Source organism: Rhipicephalus sanguineus, chromosome 8 (assembly GCF_013339695.2).
Source record: "Rhipicephalus sanguineus isolate Rsan-2018 chromosome 8, BIME_Rsan_1.4, whole genome shotgun sequence".
NCBI classification, from domain to species: Eukaryota; Metazoa; Arthropoda; class Arachnida; order Ixodida; family Ixodidae; genus Rhipicephalus; species Rhipicephalus sanguineus.
This window is the reverse complement of record NC_051183.1, coordinates 19,292,801-19,307,837: the sequence shown is the minus strand read 5'-3', so window position 1 is coordinate 19,307,837 and position 15,037 is coordinate 19,292,801. Positions and strand designations below refer to the sequence as shown.

General features: G+C 47.5%; 1 protein-coding gene across 1 annotated transcript; it reads right to left on the bottom strand.

Moving 5' to 3' along the window:
• Nucleotides 1-2,116: 2,116 nt before the first annotated feature.
• On the bottom strand, nucleotides 2,117-5,867 carry LOC119403059 (uncharacterized). The gene is made up of 4 exons (XM_049418156.1): nucleotides 4,584-5,867; nucleotides 3,282-3,494; nucleotides 2,520-2,750; nucleotides 2,117-2,368 (listed from the first exon to the last, which is right to left on the bottom strand). The coding sequence occupies exons 1-4, from the start codon at nucleotides 5,526-5,528 to the stop codon at nucleotides 2,117-2,119; spliced, it is 1,641 nt and encodes a 546-aa protein (XP_049274113.1). The 5' UTR covers nucleotides 5,529-5,867.
• Nucleotides 5,868-15,037: the final 9,170 nt, after the last annotated feature.

Here is a 15,037-nt window from a genome sequence, read left to right as displayed (position 1 = left end):
TTTATAGGCTCCTATATTAATGATAAAAATACCGCGGAAGCGAATGAGGCAGAAACGTTGCCACAATATTGTGTCAAAGTTGGAAAAAATTGCACTTCTACCCATATTGCGGCTTCATTTTCGCAATGTAGCAGTCCAAGTAAAAATATGGCTTATACATCGTTGTGTAGTATGTTTTTTTTTGGTATTACATACAAAAGTTTGAAAAGAGTAGTTTTTGTTTTAAGCGAGAAAAAAAAATTTCTAACCGAATAACCACAAGGCTGTAGGGAGTTTGCCTTTGCCTCGCCTTAACAGCATAGCACGTCAGCGCAAATGGGGGCTTTTTGGCCGCGAATAATGCAAGGCATAAACTGTTCGTCACTTGTTTTCGCAATACTGCTCTAGAAAACGCTAAAAATGGCAATAGGGCTAAAATTATGGAAACGTATACCTTCCCCCTTGGACCATCAAAGGGCAAGTAATATTCAACAGCTTCATAGTCCAAAGGGACAGAATTATAGTGCAGTCGATGGCCTGCAGGACAGCTTTAGGGCGCCGTGTTTGGCTTCTAAAATTTAAGATACAGGGTCTTTTGTAATAAATGTATACTATGCCTAGGTTGTTTTTATGATGTTTCAGATATAGGTCAACGCGTGATCGCTTACCACTGGTTTGCATGATGAAATGATGTACCCTAGGTGTACAAGTTCGAGATGATTTGATATCATGCCCATAAATGACATCTCATTCGCCATTTCCGGACGCGGTTTAACATTTTCCTCCCCCGTTTTGTTAACGCATCTATGGTGGTAAAAATGTTAAAAGCCCGTGACCATTACCGGACGGGCTCTTAACATTTTGAGCACCTTCGGACCATAAATAAAGAGAACATGAAGAGCATGTGGCTGACAAAGCAAGGTACTTCGCAGAAGTCTTCAGGATAAGCCGAGTGCCAATTTCTTTACTGTTAGAGCACTCTAATATAGCCTTTCTTAAGAAGACCACGTTCAGTCTATTAATACTTAAGCAAACCACATTGAGCTGGTTGTGTATAGTTATAAGATTATAAATGACCGCAAATTTATATACTAAGTGTCGTTTCTTGCCCTCCTACTTTTCGCAGCTTGGGCGGGGGGTGGACGAAAAAGCGGTGAAGTGGCCCTTTACACGTCCCCTCCGGTTCCTCCCTAGTAAATAGCCTACGTAAACTGTGTAAGCTCAAATTTTTCTTGAAAAAACGTGGGCGATTAGAAAGCTAAACTACCCCGCATTGTTTCCTTCCAAATAGGTCGTTAGCTGTTAATGATTGGTCAAAATTTTCTGAGTCATACTCACAACACCTGCTCGTAAAACGACGCAACAAATGACGCGTAAGTGATCCACCGCGTAAATGTTTCATTTTCTTCATCACTGTTCATGGTCCTTCTATTCGAGGTTCCCCCGATGTTGTTACTCGTCATATATGACTTTAAGCTCAGGGGAACCTTCTCTCTTGAGTATAACGGCTTTGTGGTCCGTAGTAAAAAGTTAATGGCTCTTGCTGCAAAGCTTGCAGCCTGAAGTTTGAGAATGCGATGTCAACGCGCCCGTTTTGCTTTGGGATCGCGAGCCCGCCGCCCCGGATTGGCTGGGACACTGGCTACGTCGACGCGACGCCGGGGAGACAGGCTTCTTTCATAAGCTGCTTCGCATCTAAGGATACCTTGCATGATTTATGGCGTAGTGGGTACCTTGCTTGAATGACGACGATTCATGGCGTAGTGGGTACCTCGCATGATTTATGGCGTAGTGGGTACCTTGCATGAATGACTATGATTTATGGCGAAGTGGGTACCTTCCATGATATATGGCGTAGTGGGTACTGTATCGAGCGTCTTGTAGAAAGCGTCTGCACACGGTGGTGGACACAAGAACACTGGTTTATTAATAACAAAAGGAACGCTTGCGTACAGCGTTGCCAGGCGTTGCTCTATTGGTTGTACACAGTGTTGCCTTGTTGATCGCCCGTTACATCCTCCTTTCTTTGAAGGCGAAGCACACAAAAAACTCTGAAAACACCGAAAACATTTAACGTCGGTCGGCAACTGTCCTCTCTTCTAGGCTGTTTCACTCTGCTGGAATCCGTGAGTGTAGGTCAGGCGAGATGGTAGTCTTTGTTGTCTAGTGGATCGTCGGCAGAAGTCGTCAGTGTTCGGTAAGCCTGAGGTGCCGGCTGGCGGTCGGTCCTGCGTACCCTGCGGAGGTTCTGGCCCCTGCGGTATGGCTCCACTTGTAGATGAACCGGAGGTGTCGTCGCTGTCGTCGGCGTTGTAATGGGAGAATCGACAGAACGCTTCTGGCGTTTTGCGGAGGTGTTGTCTATTTCGACGGAAAACCCGGCCATCTTCTGTCAGAACGGTGTACGACCTTGGCGCCACGAGATCTTGGACTTGTGCTTTTATTTCCCATCTACCATCATTGAGAACGCGGATGACGTCTCCCTTCTGTAATAGAGCAAGTGACCTTCTTGGGGTCTTTGCTTGCACATGTTTTCGCACGGGCCTTGGGGGTGACACTGAGAAATCTGGAAGCAGCGTTCTGAGACTTCGTCCCATCAGCAGCTCTGATGGCGACCGGCCATCCTCAAGAGGACACACCCTGTAGTTCAGAAGGCCCAAATAGAAATCCTCTTTACTCCTCTCCGTCTTGTCCAGAATGCGCTTGATCACTTGGACGCCCTTCTCGGCGAGTCCGTTGGATCTGGGAAAATGCGGACTTGAAATTGTATGCTTGAAGTCATATCGAGCCGCAAAATCTTTGAACTCTTTTGACGCGAACTGAGGGCCGCCATCACTACAAACTACTAATGGTAACCCGTGCCTTGCAAAGATCTGACGTAGTTTCTGAATGACGGCTGTTGCTGAGGTCTCCTTTAGCTGTTCGACTTCAGGAAAATTAGAGTAGGCGTCATAGACAACCAAGAAATTCTTTCCAGCATGCTGGAAAAGATCTGCACCAACTCTAGCCCACGGCAAGTCAGGGACGGCACGCTGAAGAAGGGGCTCGTCAGGTTGCCGATAAGCAAACTTCTTACAGACGTCAGACCTGTCAATAAAATGGGCAATATCTGCTGCCATTCCTGGCCAATACATCAACTTGCGGGCCCTCGATTTGCATTTCCCTAACCCGAGATGCCCTTGGTGCACTCGTCTCAGCATCTCCGTTCGCATGCTTGCAGGTACCACTACTTTGGTTCCCTTTAGCAGTATTCCGTTGACCACAGTAAGCTCTGCTGTGGAGGACTTTAGTTCACCCTCTACTGGGATTGACGACTGCAATCTCAAAATGACATCTTGCAGCGTTTCATCACTGGCCGTTGCTGCCTGCAGACGGGAGAGGGTGGCTGGACCCACACTTGAAGTAAGGACGCCAACAGCATGAACTTCAACATCTGTTGTGCCCTTGCCTGGGTGTTCCTGTGCGGGGATTCTTGACAAGGTGTCAGCAACAACTAATTTGCTGCCTGGAACATACTGCAAATCAAATTCATATTTCAGCAGCCGAAGAAATAGGCGCTGCAGACGCGGTGGCATGTCACCTATTTCTTTCTTTGAAATCGCCAACAATGGACTGTGGTCAGTTTCGATAGCAATATGTCTTCCAGTGACATAATCGTTAAACTTTTCACAGCCGAATGTTATGCCTAATGCCTCTTTTTCTATTTGAGCATACCTTCGCTCGGTTTCTGTGAGTGCTCGCGACGCGTATCCGACGGGACGCCAATCGCGTCCGTGTTGTTGGAAAAGGACCGCTCCGAGTGCAAACGCAGACGCGTCCGTCGACAGTTTCGTGGGAAGCTCGGAATTAAAAACAGCCAAGACTGGCGCTTTCGTCAGCATCATCTTGAGTTGTTCCCACTCACGCTCGTGAACCTGCGTCCACTCGAAAATTGTATCGTTTCTTATTAGGCTGCACAAGGCCTCAGTGTGGGCTGACAACAGTGGCAAGTACTTTCCAAAATAGTTAACCGCTCCAAGGAAGCGCTGGACATCTTTCTTGGTCTTTGGTGCAGGTTGGTTTAAGATGCACTTTATCAGGTCGGGATTAGGCTCAATACCTTTGGAGCTAATTTTATCACCCAAGAAGGTGATTTCAGTTTGCCCAAAAATGCACTTTTCCGCATTCAAGGTAAGGCCCTCAGCCTGTGCCCTCGCTAGCGCTTTGTGCAGGCGTTCATCGTGTTCCTTTTTGCTAGAACCCCACACAAGCACGTCGTCGATGTACACACGCGTTCCTGGGAGGTCATCGAATATCTGGCTCATGGTACGCTGGAAAACTTCGGGTGCAGATGCAATACCGAACGGTAATCGGAGATACCGATAACGACCGAACGGAGAACTGAATGTGCAGATTTCTGAAGTCTTTCTATCTAGAGGAATTTGATGAAAACCGCTGTTTGCATCAAGTCTGCTGAAAAACTTTGCTTGCGCTAGCTCACCCTCGATTTCTTCCCGGCATGGCAACTGAAAGTGTTCTCTTTTCACTGCCCTGTTAATTGCCCGTGGGTCCATGCAAAATCTTAAGTCTCCATTTTTCTTCCTCACGATAACCAAGGGACTTACCCAGTCCGACGGCTCTTCCACTTTCTCAATGATGTTCGCGGCACACATCCGGTCGAGCTCTTTCTTGAGTGGCTTTCTGAGTGCGTAAGGCACGCGCCGGGTTGGCTGTACTACGGGGACAGCGTCCTCTCGAAGCACCATTTTGTACTCGCGCCGCGTCCTTCCAATGCCGGTGAATAGTCTTGGATATGTCTGCTTTAGGCTTGCGTATCCGTCGCTGTTGTCCACCGCGTTGACTCTGTTGACCAGACCAAGTTGCTCACTAGCCTCGAGGCCCAAAATTGCTTGCTTCTTCTTTACTATGAAGAACTCCAGCAGAACGTGTCGCTTGTCTAACTGCACGGCGAGGCGAACCTTTCCACAGTGTGGTATTTCACCACCCCCATAATGACGCAAGATGCTCCTCGTGGGGTACGGCTGCTGTTTAGTACCGAGCCTGTTGAACAGCGAACGCGGCATCAAGTTGGCCTGCGCTCCGGTGTCGACCTTCAGCTGCACCTGCTTTCCTTCAATGTTCGTTGTTACAACCCAATCGCGACTTTCGTGACCACGCTTGCTTTCCGTTGTCCTGATCTCCAGAACGTCGAAGTCACCGTCGCTCTCCACTCCGTCGACCACGTCATCAACTGCTGCTCGGTTGCTCGTACAGCAGGCGGCGAAGTGATTAGGCTTCATGCAGTTGTTGCATATTTTGCCGTACGCCGGACACTTTCTTGGCGCGTGTGACAAGTTGCAGTACCGGCATTTTTTTCGTCCCTTCTTAAGTGGCGTTCTTGAAACAGGTTCAATCTTGTTTTCTTCAGCCCACGCTTTATTTTGCGATTCAGCAAGTTCCTCAGCCTTGCAGTATTCCACTGCTGTGACGAGGGTCAGGTCCTTCTTGCGAAGAAGTTTTTCACGCAGGGAAGCGCTAGAAATGCCATACACGATTTGGTCCCTCAGCATGGAGTCTCGTAAATCACCAAAGTTGCACGTTCTTGCTTTCAGCTGCAAATCCCGAAAGAACTGTTCGAATGGCTCTCCGTGTGCCTGACGACGCGAGCGAAACACATAGCGTTCGTAAGTCTCATTACACTTGGGCAAGCAGTAGGCTTCAAACGCTTTAACCAAAGCATCGTAGTCTTTAGCTTCCTCCGGCGTCAGGTTCAGGGTATTGAACACATCAATTGCTTCTTGACCGGCGACGTGCAAAAAAATTGCAGCTTTCTGCTCCTTACTGCGTGGTTTGATGGGCTCCGTAGCTATCAGGTACAGCTCGATGCGTTGCTTGAATGTCTGCCAGGACGCCGCTGCGTTGTCGCCCAATTGCAGTGGCTCGGGCGGGCGTAGTTCAGTCATCGTGGCGTCCCACTTCTGACACCATGTATCGAGCGTCTTGTAGAAAGCGTCTGCACACGGTGGTGGACACAAGAACACTGGTTTATTAATAACAAAAGGAACGCTTGCGTACAGCGTTGCCAGGCGTTGCTCTATTGGTTGTACACAGTGTTGCCTTGTTGATCGCCCGTTACAGGTACCTTGCATAATTTATACTAGAGCGCGCGCCGCGGTGGAGCGAGCGCTCTATTGGCCTCGAGATCTTGGAGTGGCGCCGTCTCTCGTGTGACGTCAGAGCGGGGACTCCGCTCTCAACCGCGCTGCAGCAGCCGCTGCTCCTGTATGCGGATCGTCTGGTTCAGGCGGGAACCTTGTCGAACGAACAGCCTCGCGACGGTCAACTAACGCCTGCAACGAATGTTTTCGTGTGTAATCTTGAACCTGTTTTAGTTGCGGCCCAATCGACAGGGCCAAGAAATCCAACGGATGGCCGACGAGTGCGCCGATGCCACCGACCGTATTGCTCGTAAGAAAGTGAAACTATGTGTGAGTGTTCTCGCTCGTTATCTTGTTTCCGCCGTACGATACTAATTAAGTTGGGTGTTCTTTCGATATTTCAGTAAGCGTGCCGTTCTGCAGCATCTACAAGTATGTAGATAAAGCTTGTGAAAGGTCGCGGTACCTCATCCAGGGCGAGGCGGTGTACGACGCACGCCACGTCGTTGAATGCGCGGTCTAGGCCGTCAACGGAGATAGCGTCACCGTCGCAGCTCTCGTCTTGCAAACAAGTGCGCAAGTGCCGCCTTGTTGCACACCCCCTGCCGATGCCCATGATAGCAGTTTGTCCCGTATTGTTGGTTCAGTGAGAACGATATTACGATCGTTCATATTAACACCGCACAGGGCCGTCGCATGGGTATTAGAATATAACAAATAGTTAATCGCTGATTATACCACGCACAGGACCACAGAGATTAACGTGGCAAAGGTAAGCTGGGTCGAGTTTCACGCCAGGCAGCTTAAAGAGCTCTGCTTTTAAAAATGTGCCTGCACTGCCTCAGGTGAAAATTTTTAGAGAATGTGCATGTCTCGGCGTATATACATATCAGTGCACGGCGGTACGTAAGCACCGTGTGTGTGTGCTTCCTTCTTTGCCCTCTCGCCTTCTTCTTGTTAAATGCGAAGCATTTCTTAGCGAACCTCAGGCACTTTGGCCGTTTCTATCTACGTATCTATCTATCTATCTATCTATCTAGCCGCCTACGTCTCGGCGCTCTCCTGGTCGTCTCCATAACTTGTAATATGCCAAGATTGGCGTAGCAGGGGATCAGTGTATGACGAACACAATCCACTGGTCATGACATGAATGACGCAAAATACCTGTCGCATACGTCATGAAACCCTTTCTCTCAGTCACGTGTGGCACATACCCGTACACCAGAGTTCATGTTATGCGGGTATGTGCCACAGGTGATACAAAGTCTCAACCAACACAGTAACCGCGAACACACACATTGACACGCAAGGAAAGTGATAATATTAATAATTGTTGGGCTTTTATGTCCCAGAACTACGATATGATTATGAGAGACGCCATAGCGAAGGGCTCCGGAAATTTTTACCATTGGGTGTTCTTTAACGTGTACCGAGATCGCACAGTACACAATCATCTAGCATTTTGCCTCCATCGAAATGCGACCGCCGCGACCGGGATCGAACCTGCGACCTTCGTGTCAGCAGCCGAGCACCGTAACCGCTACACCACCGCGTCGGACGCAAGGAAAGTGAGGAAGGTGAAGACAGAACGACCCTGGAAGACGCTCAATTACCATCCACTCGTTCACGTGGTCCACAACGTGGACCATGTCGATCGCGCAAAAAGCAGGGTCAATGCTTCCTACAAAACCTGCCGAGAGAACTAGGCCTCTCATCATTACCGGTGACTACAACATTGATTTATCAAGACCCAACAACGCCTGGTCTTTATACTGCGGGAAAGACTGCTTGAATGTGGACAGTGCATCAAAAGACCTCGCTGCCACGTGCAGGACAGGAGGCGTCATAGATCATTTCATCGTAAGAGGCATCCAGGATTTCCACCAGCTGTGCAATACCTCGCACATAGTTCCCTCGTAGCCGCGATCACGAACAGATCTGATTAACAAGTCCGGTCCAGCTGCTGGTGCTCACTGATCACTGTGATGGTGACCTTGTTCAAGAACTGTCAAGAACCCCTTTACACATACACGTGGGTTCGTGAAACGTGCGTGCGTTCTCCGTCATAACGGAAAAGTATAAGCATAACAACTGTTACTGTGACTGTAACGTACGTGCAGTTCGCCTGCGCGTGGCACTCGGCTATGTATATATCTAGGGAAACTATCCTGAATGAAGCTTAGTTGCGAGTAACGCCTGTCCTGTGCCCCTGTGTTCTTTCTTTGTCCTGTTCGGATTCATGCTATCCAGTATTGAAGAATATAGGCTGACCGCGTCTGGTGTTGGTAACACCCATGTTGCTGTTGGCATCGTTACGCAACTGTAAACAACGCGTTATATAATACATATGCTACTCTTGAACATATGAGTGTGCGTATACCACTTCCGCATTTCTCTCGCATCATTCCGTAACGTTTCTCTCAATGTGAAAAGTTACGCCACAGCCACCATCCTGCGCATGCTTCGCATCACGTCGATTCCCACGGCAGGTGGGATCTGCCGAATTTTTCTGTGCTATCTTTGTAACTCACCCGTAGATAAAGTTCGCAACACGCGGTTTTTCGCAACCGTTAGGATGGTTATGACGGAGGGATAAACAAGTGTAAGGCAAAATGCACCGCGAAGTTCTCACGCGCTTGAATTCAAAAGACGCTGAAATTACCATTCTCAAGGAGGCAGCACGTGCTCTTGTACTGCGAAAGAAAAGACACGATTGCCCCGACGCTTACAAGAACTGATCTATGACATGAGCAGCACGATTCAGGTATTTAGAATTTTAGAAAAGGCGTCAGTACCATTTCTACCTTTAACAAAGCTCTGATCCGTCGAGACAGGCTTTAAAAAAAGGCATTCGTAACAAGCCGGAGCCATACCAAGGGACCAACCTCTACTAAAACACATTTCATAAAACAAAATGCTGACTTCCTGGTTGCATCTCCTGGTTAAGTTCTGAGACAGCCAGATAACCTGCGCTTCCGCCCGCGTTGCATGTGTGTCTGTCAATTCTTTCAGCTACGCGTACACAGCCACACTCACAGAGAAAAATAAATGGCTGCGCGGCATTTGGCGATCGCGTTTTTTCAGGCGTTCGCGCTTTGCCTGTTTTGTAGTCACGCTAACACAGAGTGCTTTCTTGAACAAAGGAGGCATTGATTCTGTTAGTGCAGCTCTTTTATTCGAAAGTTTCAGTGACAGAAAAAAAAAAGAAGGCAGGCGACAGCATTCCGGATAGTTCATGCTTTCTCGCGTGAAGTGTTTCCCTGAGTTTGGAAGATATTTGTGGCATCTAGACTCACATGTCGCTGGAACTGTAGTTTTTGTCGATTGTTGAGAGATGACTAAAGCAAAAACAGGCGAAGCAACGAGCACGTCTAGTGCGCAAATATTCCGGCCTTTTGTTAGTAAAATGAAAACTTGTAACGGCAACAAAGATGTGAGACGGGGCGAGATGGTTAAGGTTCTCTTTTAAGGCGGCGCAGAAGACGTAAGCACAATGCATAGAAAACACAAGGATAAGGCGTTGGCTGCTGAGAAGGCGTGGTCTTCCTTATCTTGCGCTTCGGTCTTTTGCGCCGCCTTACAGCTGAACTCTTAAAATGGGGGCCGACAAGTGAGAAAAGCGAAAGCTCGTGGACGACATAAGGAAGCATGTATGAAAGGGAACGTAAGACGACGGCCAAGGGCTCGCGACACTAAGGAAGTGCCATTTATTATTCGCACGTAACGAATGTTTCAAAGGCGATAAACTGAATATCCGGGAAACGGATTGACACAAGCGAAATAAAACAGTCTAGCCAGCTCCATGCCGTGAAGAGGCTTCAGACAGTGAAGTTGTGACCCCTTGCTGTTGGTCCCTTCAAGTCTCCTCTTTCGTTTAACCCAGTCACTTCCAAGTAGTTATATTGTTATTTTCTCTTGTTAAGCTAAGTCAGGTCTTTAGTTTCCGTGGACGGCTGTGGTCGGCATGCGTTACCCTAGACTCTTCTCCCTTTTCTGCTAAGAGAGAGAGAGTGAAGAGGAAGGCAGGGAAGCTAACCAGATGGTAGTAACCATGCGCTCCCCTTCATTGAGGAATCAGGGATTGGAAAGAGATATATATATATATATATATAAAGAATTTGGGGAGGGGCGAAACATGTAGGGAAGGGTGTGTCAGCTCCACTAACGTGAAACCTGTGGAGGGCAGAGGCACGCAGCACGCGCCGGTGTTTCCCACAGCAAAGTCACTGCTAATGGGCAACGAGAGACAGTAGAAAGATTAGATACAGAGACCCGCAGTCCGCTTTTAGTTAACGTGCACGCTGAGAATCTTTATTTTTCAACTACACAAAAGAGAAGTTTCTCACAGCCACTACATCGCAAGTCAAGATCCAGTGCCTATGTATACGGGGTGGCCGGTGAACGGTTGTGCAGCGCGAGCAGTCGGTTTTTTCCAGAAACTCGCTAGCAGACGCTGCCTGCGTCGGCGTTGTCTCTCGCGGGCGAGGGCGCGTTCTCGTTCCTCACGAGCTGGTAGTTCAGCGTTCATCGCAGAAAGAGCGTTTCCATAGTCAACGCGCCGTTCGCTCTCTCTCGCCACACGGCGAGCGCTGAGGCGGTGGCGCCCTCTCTTGCGCTCAAGCAAATGAACAGGATACGACGATGCAAGCAAGCAGACGGGCCACGGCGATGCACCGCCGACGAGCCGAAGCCCTAAGGTGCTTCTCCTCTAAACCCAGTAAATGAACATACACTCACGCACACTCACATACACAGACACAGTTAGTGTGAGATAGCCAATATGAACTACTAAGCAGATGGAACACTGTTATTGACTCATATCCATCTCACTGGAATTGGAAGCTGGACGTGCACCGCTGCAATTCGACAAACTCATTTGAAGCCTTGGATCTTTTCTCCTTTTTCAAATCTTCCGTATACTCCTGCCACTCACTCTCATTATCGACAGTAAAGGTGATTAGTGTCACGGCCATAGGCTTGGGCACGGGAGTGGGAAGGGGGGGGGGGGTGCGGCCTAATCATAGAAAGAGGGCGCCAAGTCTGCCCCATACCATTACAATGTCTGCCCTGTTCCGCCACTGTTTATAGTGCAGGGTTAATACTATATATATGCAGGATTTTGGTGGTAATGGCGACCGAGCATCACTGATGCATTCGAAGAACTGTTTACTTCCCACCTTTAACACTGTGGGCACGGGAACCAAAGACTGGGCGTTGTGACAAGCACGTCTTCGCCTAACTTTCGCTTTTGTATCGATTGCGAAGGTTTCACTCGGCCAATATAAAGAGGGGTGATGGTGGGCCACTGTGTTGAAACTTCGACATGAGGGCGAACCTCGCGAACGCCTATCGTCTAGGCTGGGTTATTAATATCCATGCGTCCATGCACGCTTATCACGAGGATGCAATTTCTTTTTGAATTCGTGTAACTCCTTGGTCCCGAAGCTATAGGCGTATCTAGGTTCCAGCTGGCGAAGCTTTTAGCTTTAAACAAAACTCAAAGGTATCCCTGTGGCACTGCCAATACGCTTAGCATGCATGCAAAACATCAGTCGATGCTGTTACGTGTTAATAGGACAATCGCAGCTCTGTCCAGTCACTTCCGTGCATTGCAGCGAAGGTTTGAAGCAGTGTAAGCAAAACGAGACTGAACATCGTCCATGTATGCATCCAAGGAACTTGCGCTGGCACAATAAAATGAAACGATAGGAAACGCTGCCATCGTCTGAATGTTTATTACTGTTATTACCGACTCGTTGGCTGCACAAAGCTCTGAAACGAGTAGGAGGGGGGGGGGGGGGGGGGAGTGGAGGATGAATACGATCGACTGAGATTAAAAAGAAGATTGTTTTCACCTTCGAGTCGTCTTATGAAATTACATAAGGTGCCGGGTAACATTTATGTCGTTCTTGTAGCTGTGCACAGAACTGCAGAAATGCACTGTAGTGCCAAAAACTTCGGGACGGGGATCCATTGAAACGTCTACGCGCATTTGCGCCCGAGGTAAACATTGCGTTTCCCTAGGAAGGGATGAATTATGCGCATATCTTAAGCTTTCTTCCGGGCCGTTTCCTGCTTTTCTAAGTGGTGCTGCTACAGACGTTGGTTGTTTACCTTCCATTCCCGCGATGGCCACTTCCACTCTATATATTAGCCTGTGTCATAGTCCCTCAATACTTTGCCGGTGTGTATGCGTTGCGCGCATGGCTGCGTATGTATAAAAGTAAGGAACAAACCCTCAGCTGAAAGTCGACGCTTGTATACTTGTTTTTCGCATTCGCGTAAGATGCAATACGACATGTTCTTCAGCAATTGAAGACCAAGCTGTTGTCTCGGCGTTGCGTGCGTTCTTCTTTTTTCCCGTTTTTTTTTTAATCTTCTCTTCCTCAGAACTTTTTGCACATTCTGGCTCCTAAGACACTAATATAGATCGTTGGCAACCATCTTGGCCTGTGTGTTGTGGTGCATGGTCCTTCGTTAACGTTCTTCATTTTCTGGAGAAGCAGCGACTTTACTTTTTGTGGTACGAACACCGAGTGACGCTCTTGTTTCTCTTCCACGCACTTCCGGTGGAGCACTTACTTCAGGTTTTCGGAATATTCAGAAAATGCCTTCTAAAAACTCAATCTCGTGCGAAAGCGATGGTTCTTAATCCATTTAAGAGCTATATTGGATACATATGATGTATTTTTTTTTTCGTTGCAACTTTGGCGAGTGTTTGTCTATTCGCAGGGAATGTATGCCCCTTGCCGGATGGCATTCCGTCAAACCCTGGACTATATGATGTCTGAGCATACAGTTGCGTAAAATAACGGCCAATTAACGTCGGTGATAATTAACGAAAACTATATCAATGATACCATTAAAGGAGCAGGCAGTTTTCTTGTGAGCAGCAGGTGTGGTTGCGGCACCTGGCAGAGCAGATCTGAACCACGCGTTTCTTTTTACGTAGCCTCTGAGATCGCCCTCGGCAGCGCGACGAAATACAATATTAACCCGAGTACTAGGAGGATGGCTTGGTTGGCTAGTTGGCATAGGCGTGCGCACGGGGGGGGGGGGGGGGCAGGGTTGGCGGCCGCCCCGCTTAGTCACTTAAGAGGGGGGGGCGCAAGGTCTGCCCCATACATTGACCTAATAGGGGCGGGCGCTGCGATGAACATTCGTCCCCCTGAAGGGGAACCCTGCGCACGCCTATGCTAGTTGGTACTGCGTCATGAAAGGTTACAGGGCACAGAGAGAGGGACGAAGGAAGAACACACAAGACATAGCGCTGAACTACCACTGATACTTTATTTCATATATATTTTCATATATATTTTGTATATATATATATATATATATATATATATATATATATGTGTGTGTGTGTGTGTATGTGGAGAGCAACACTCAATTTGATGCGGTTTTTCATATACAAAGAGAGAAGAGAGAATTTGCTTAGCAGTGTTTCATACCATTACAGAAGTACAGTTAGTTATACGTGGCATACACTTGGACAACCATACATGTGCGTGTTATGCACGTCATAGTGTTTCAAGCAACAATTTTATGCATTAACCACACAACTTTATACATGAATACAATTAGGTCGATGGCGGCCTTCTGAGTAATATATATTTCTATCATTCGATGAAATTTCGCTAATCTATAAAAGCTGCTCACTAATAATTGCGTTTTTAATGTAGATAAGAATGACTGCACGTTTTCCGTAATCGGTGCTACACTTTCCTGAACATTCAGGTTTGCGTATAATATATTATGCCTTCCTTGCTCCTTGTCGGAGTAGCGTTTCTAACGCGTTGTTATTATTATGACTATTGTTGTATTACTGTTTTTGTTAACTTGTCAACCACAAATTCTCTTTTACAGAGTAAAGGAAAGGAGATGATTTTCTAAGGGCTCGTTTATCTTTGTTAGACACAATATTAATGAGAACTAACAGACAATAACGCCAAGGAAAGTATAGGGGGTGTTATCTGTAGTACTTAGAACATAAATGTGAAGAAAGTAAAGTGCACGAAAAGATGACTTTTCGGCAGGGACCGAACCTGCGACCTTCGAATACGCGTCCGATGCTCTACCACTGAGCTACGGCGGCGGTCATCCTCCCGTCCACTTTTTGGGGTATATATGTTGATTTTAAACGTAGGAGTGTTAGCCAGCGCCAATCGCAGCCATGGCGGCGAGTGTGGAACACTCTTTTTTTTGCCTGGTGGCGTCACGTAGTAATTTTACAGAGTAATAGCTTGTGGTATTAGAGGCGCAGTACATACTTCATACCCGTTGTATTTGCAGAATTTCTGTTTGCAACATTGCTTGGGCCCTTCAGAGAGATACGCCTATGCAAACAGTGTAAGCGCGGATCTTTTTTGAAGAAATGTGGGTGATGATAAAGTGAAAATACTCCGTATTGTTTCTGTCCACAGTGGCTGTCAGCTGTTTATGACTGCTTGAAAGTTTCTTGGTCGTGCACACGGCACACGCTCGTAATGCGATGAAACAAATGAGGCGAAAACGATACATCGCTTAATGACCACTTATACACGACTAAGTAAACAAATTAAGAGAATACACTATTTTCTGCGTGGCATAGTTATGGCCATTAGGTCCTTCGCCATTCGTCAAAATGTTTTGGTGTGTCATAAAATCACCTGCTTATTACGCGACGTCACCAATTTATGAAATCGTGCGGAGTTGAAATGACGTGTGCACACTAAACAGCGCTATACTCTGCTGAACAAGACCTACACTTTTTTTTTAAATACCCGTATATTTCGTCAGGACGTAATTCAAGAAGGCCGCCTGCCGATAACATTGGCAGCGGCTACTTCTAGCAGTCGGCGAGATGGATTGATATGAGTATCATAAATATTTTCAGTGTCAGTATAACTATGTTGAACTGTTTACGTGTGTATGCAGCT

Bases quoted from the DNA above. Each gene is read 5' to 3' on its own strand.
- LOC119403059 (XM_049418156.1), bottom strand. From the start codon at position 5,528: ATGCTGAGGGACCAAATCGTGTATGGCATTTCTAGCGCTTCCCTGCGT. The intron at 3,495-4,583 runs GTAAGTCCCTTG...TTTGATTTGCAG, and splicing joins TGGAAGAGCCGTCGGACTGG to TATGTTCCAGGCAGCAAATT. The intron at 2,751-3,281 runs GTAGAGGGTGAA...TATGACTTCAAG, and splicing joins GATTGCAGTCGTCAATCCCA to CATACAATTTCAAGTCCGCA.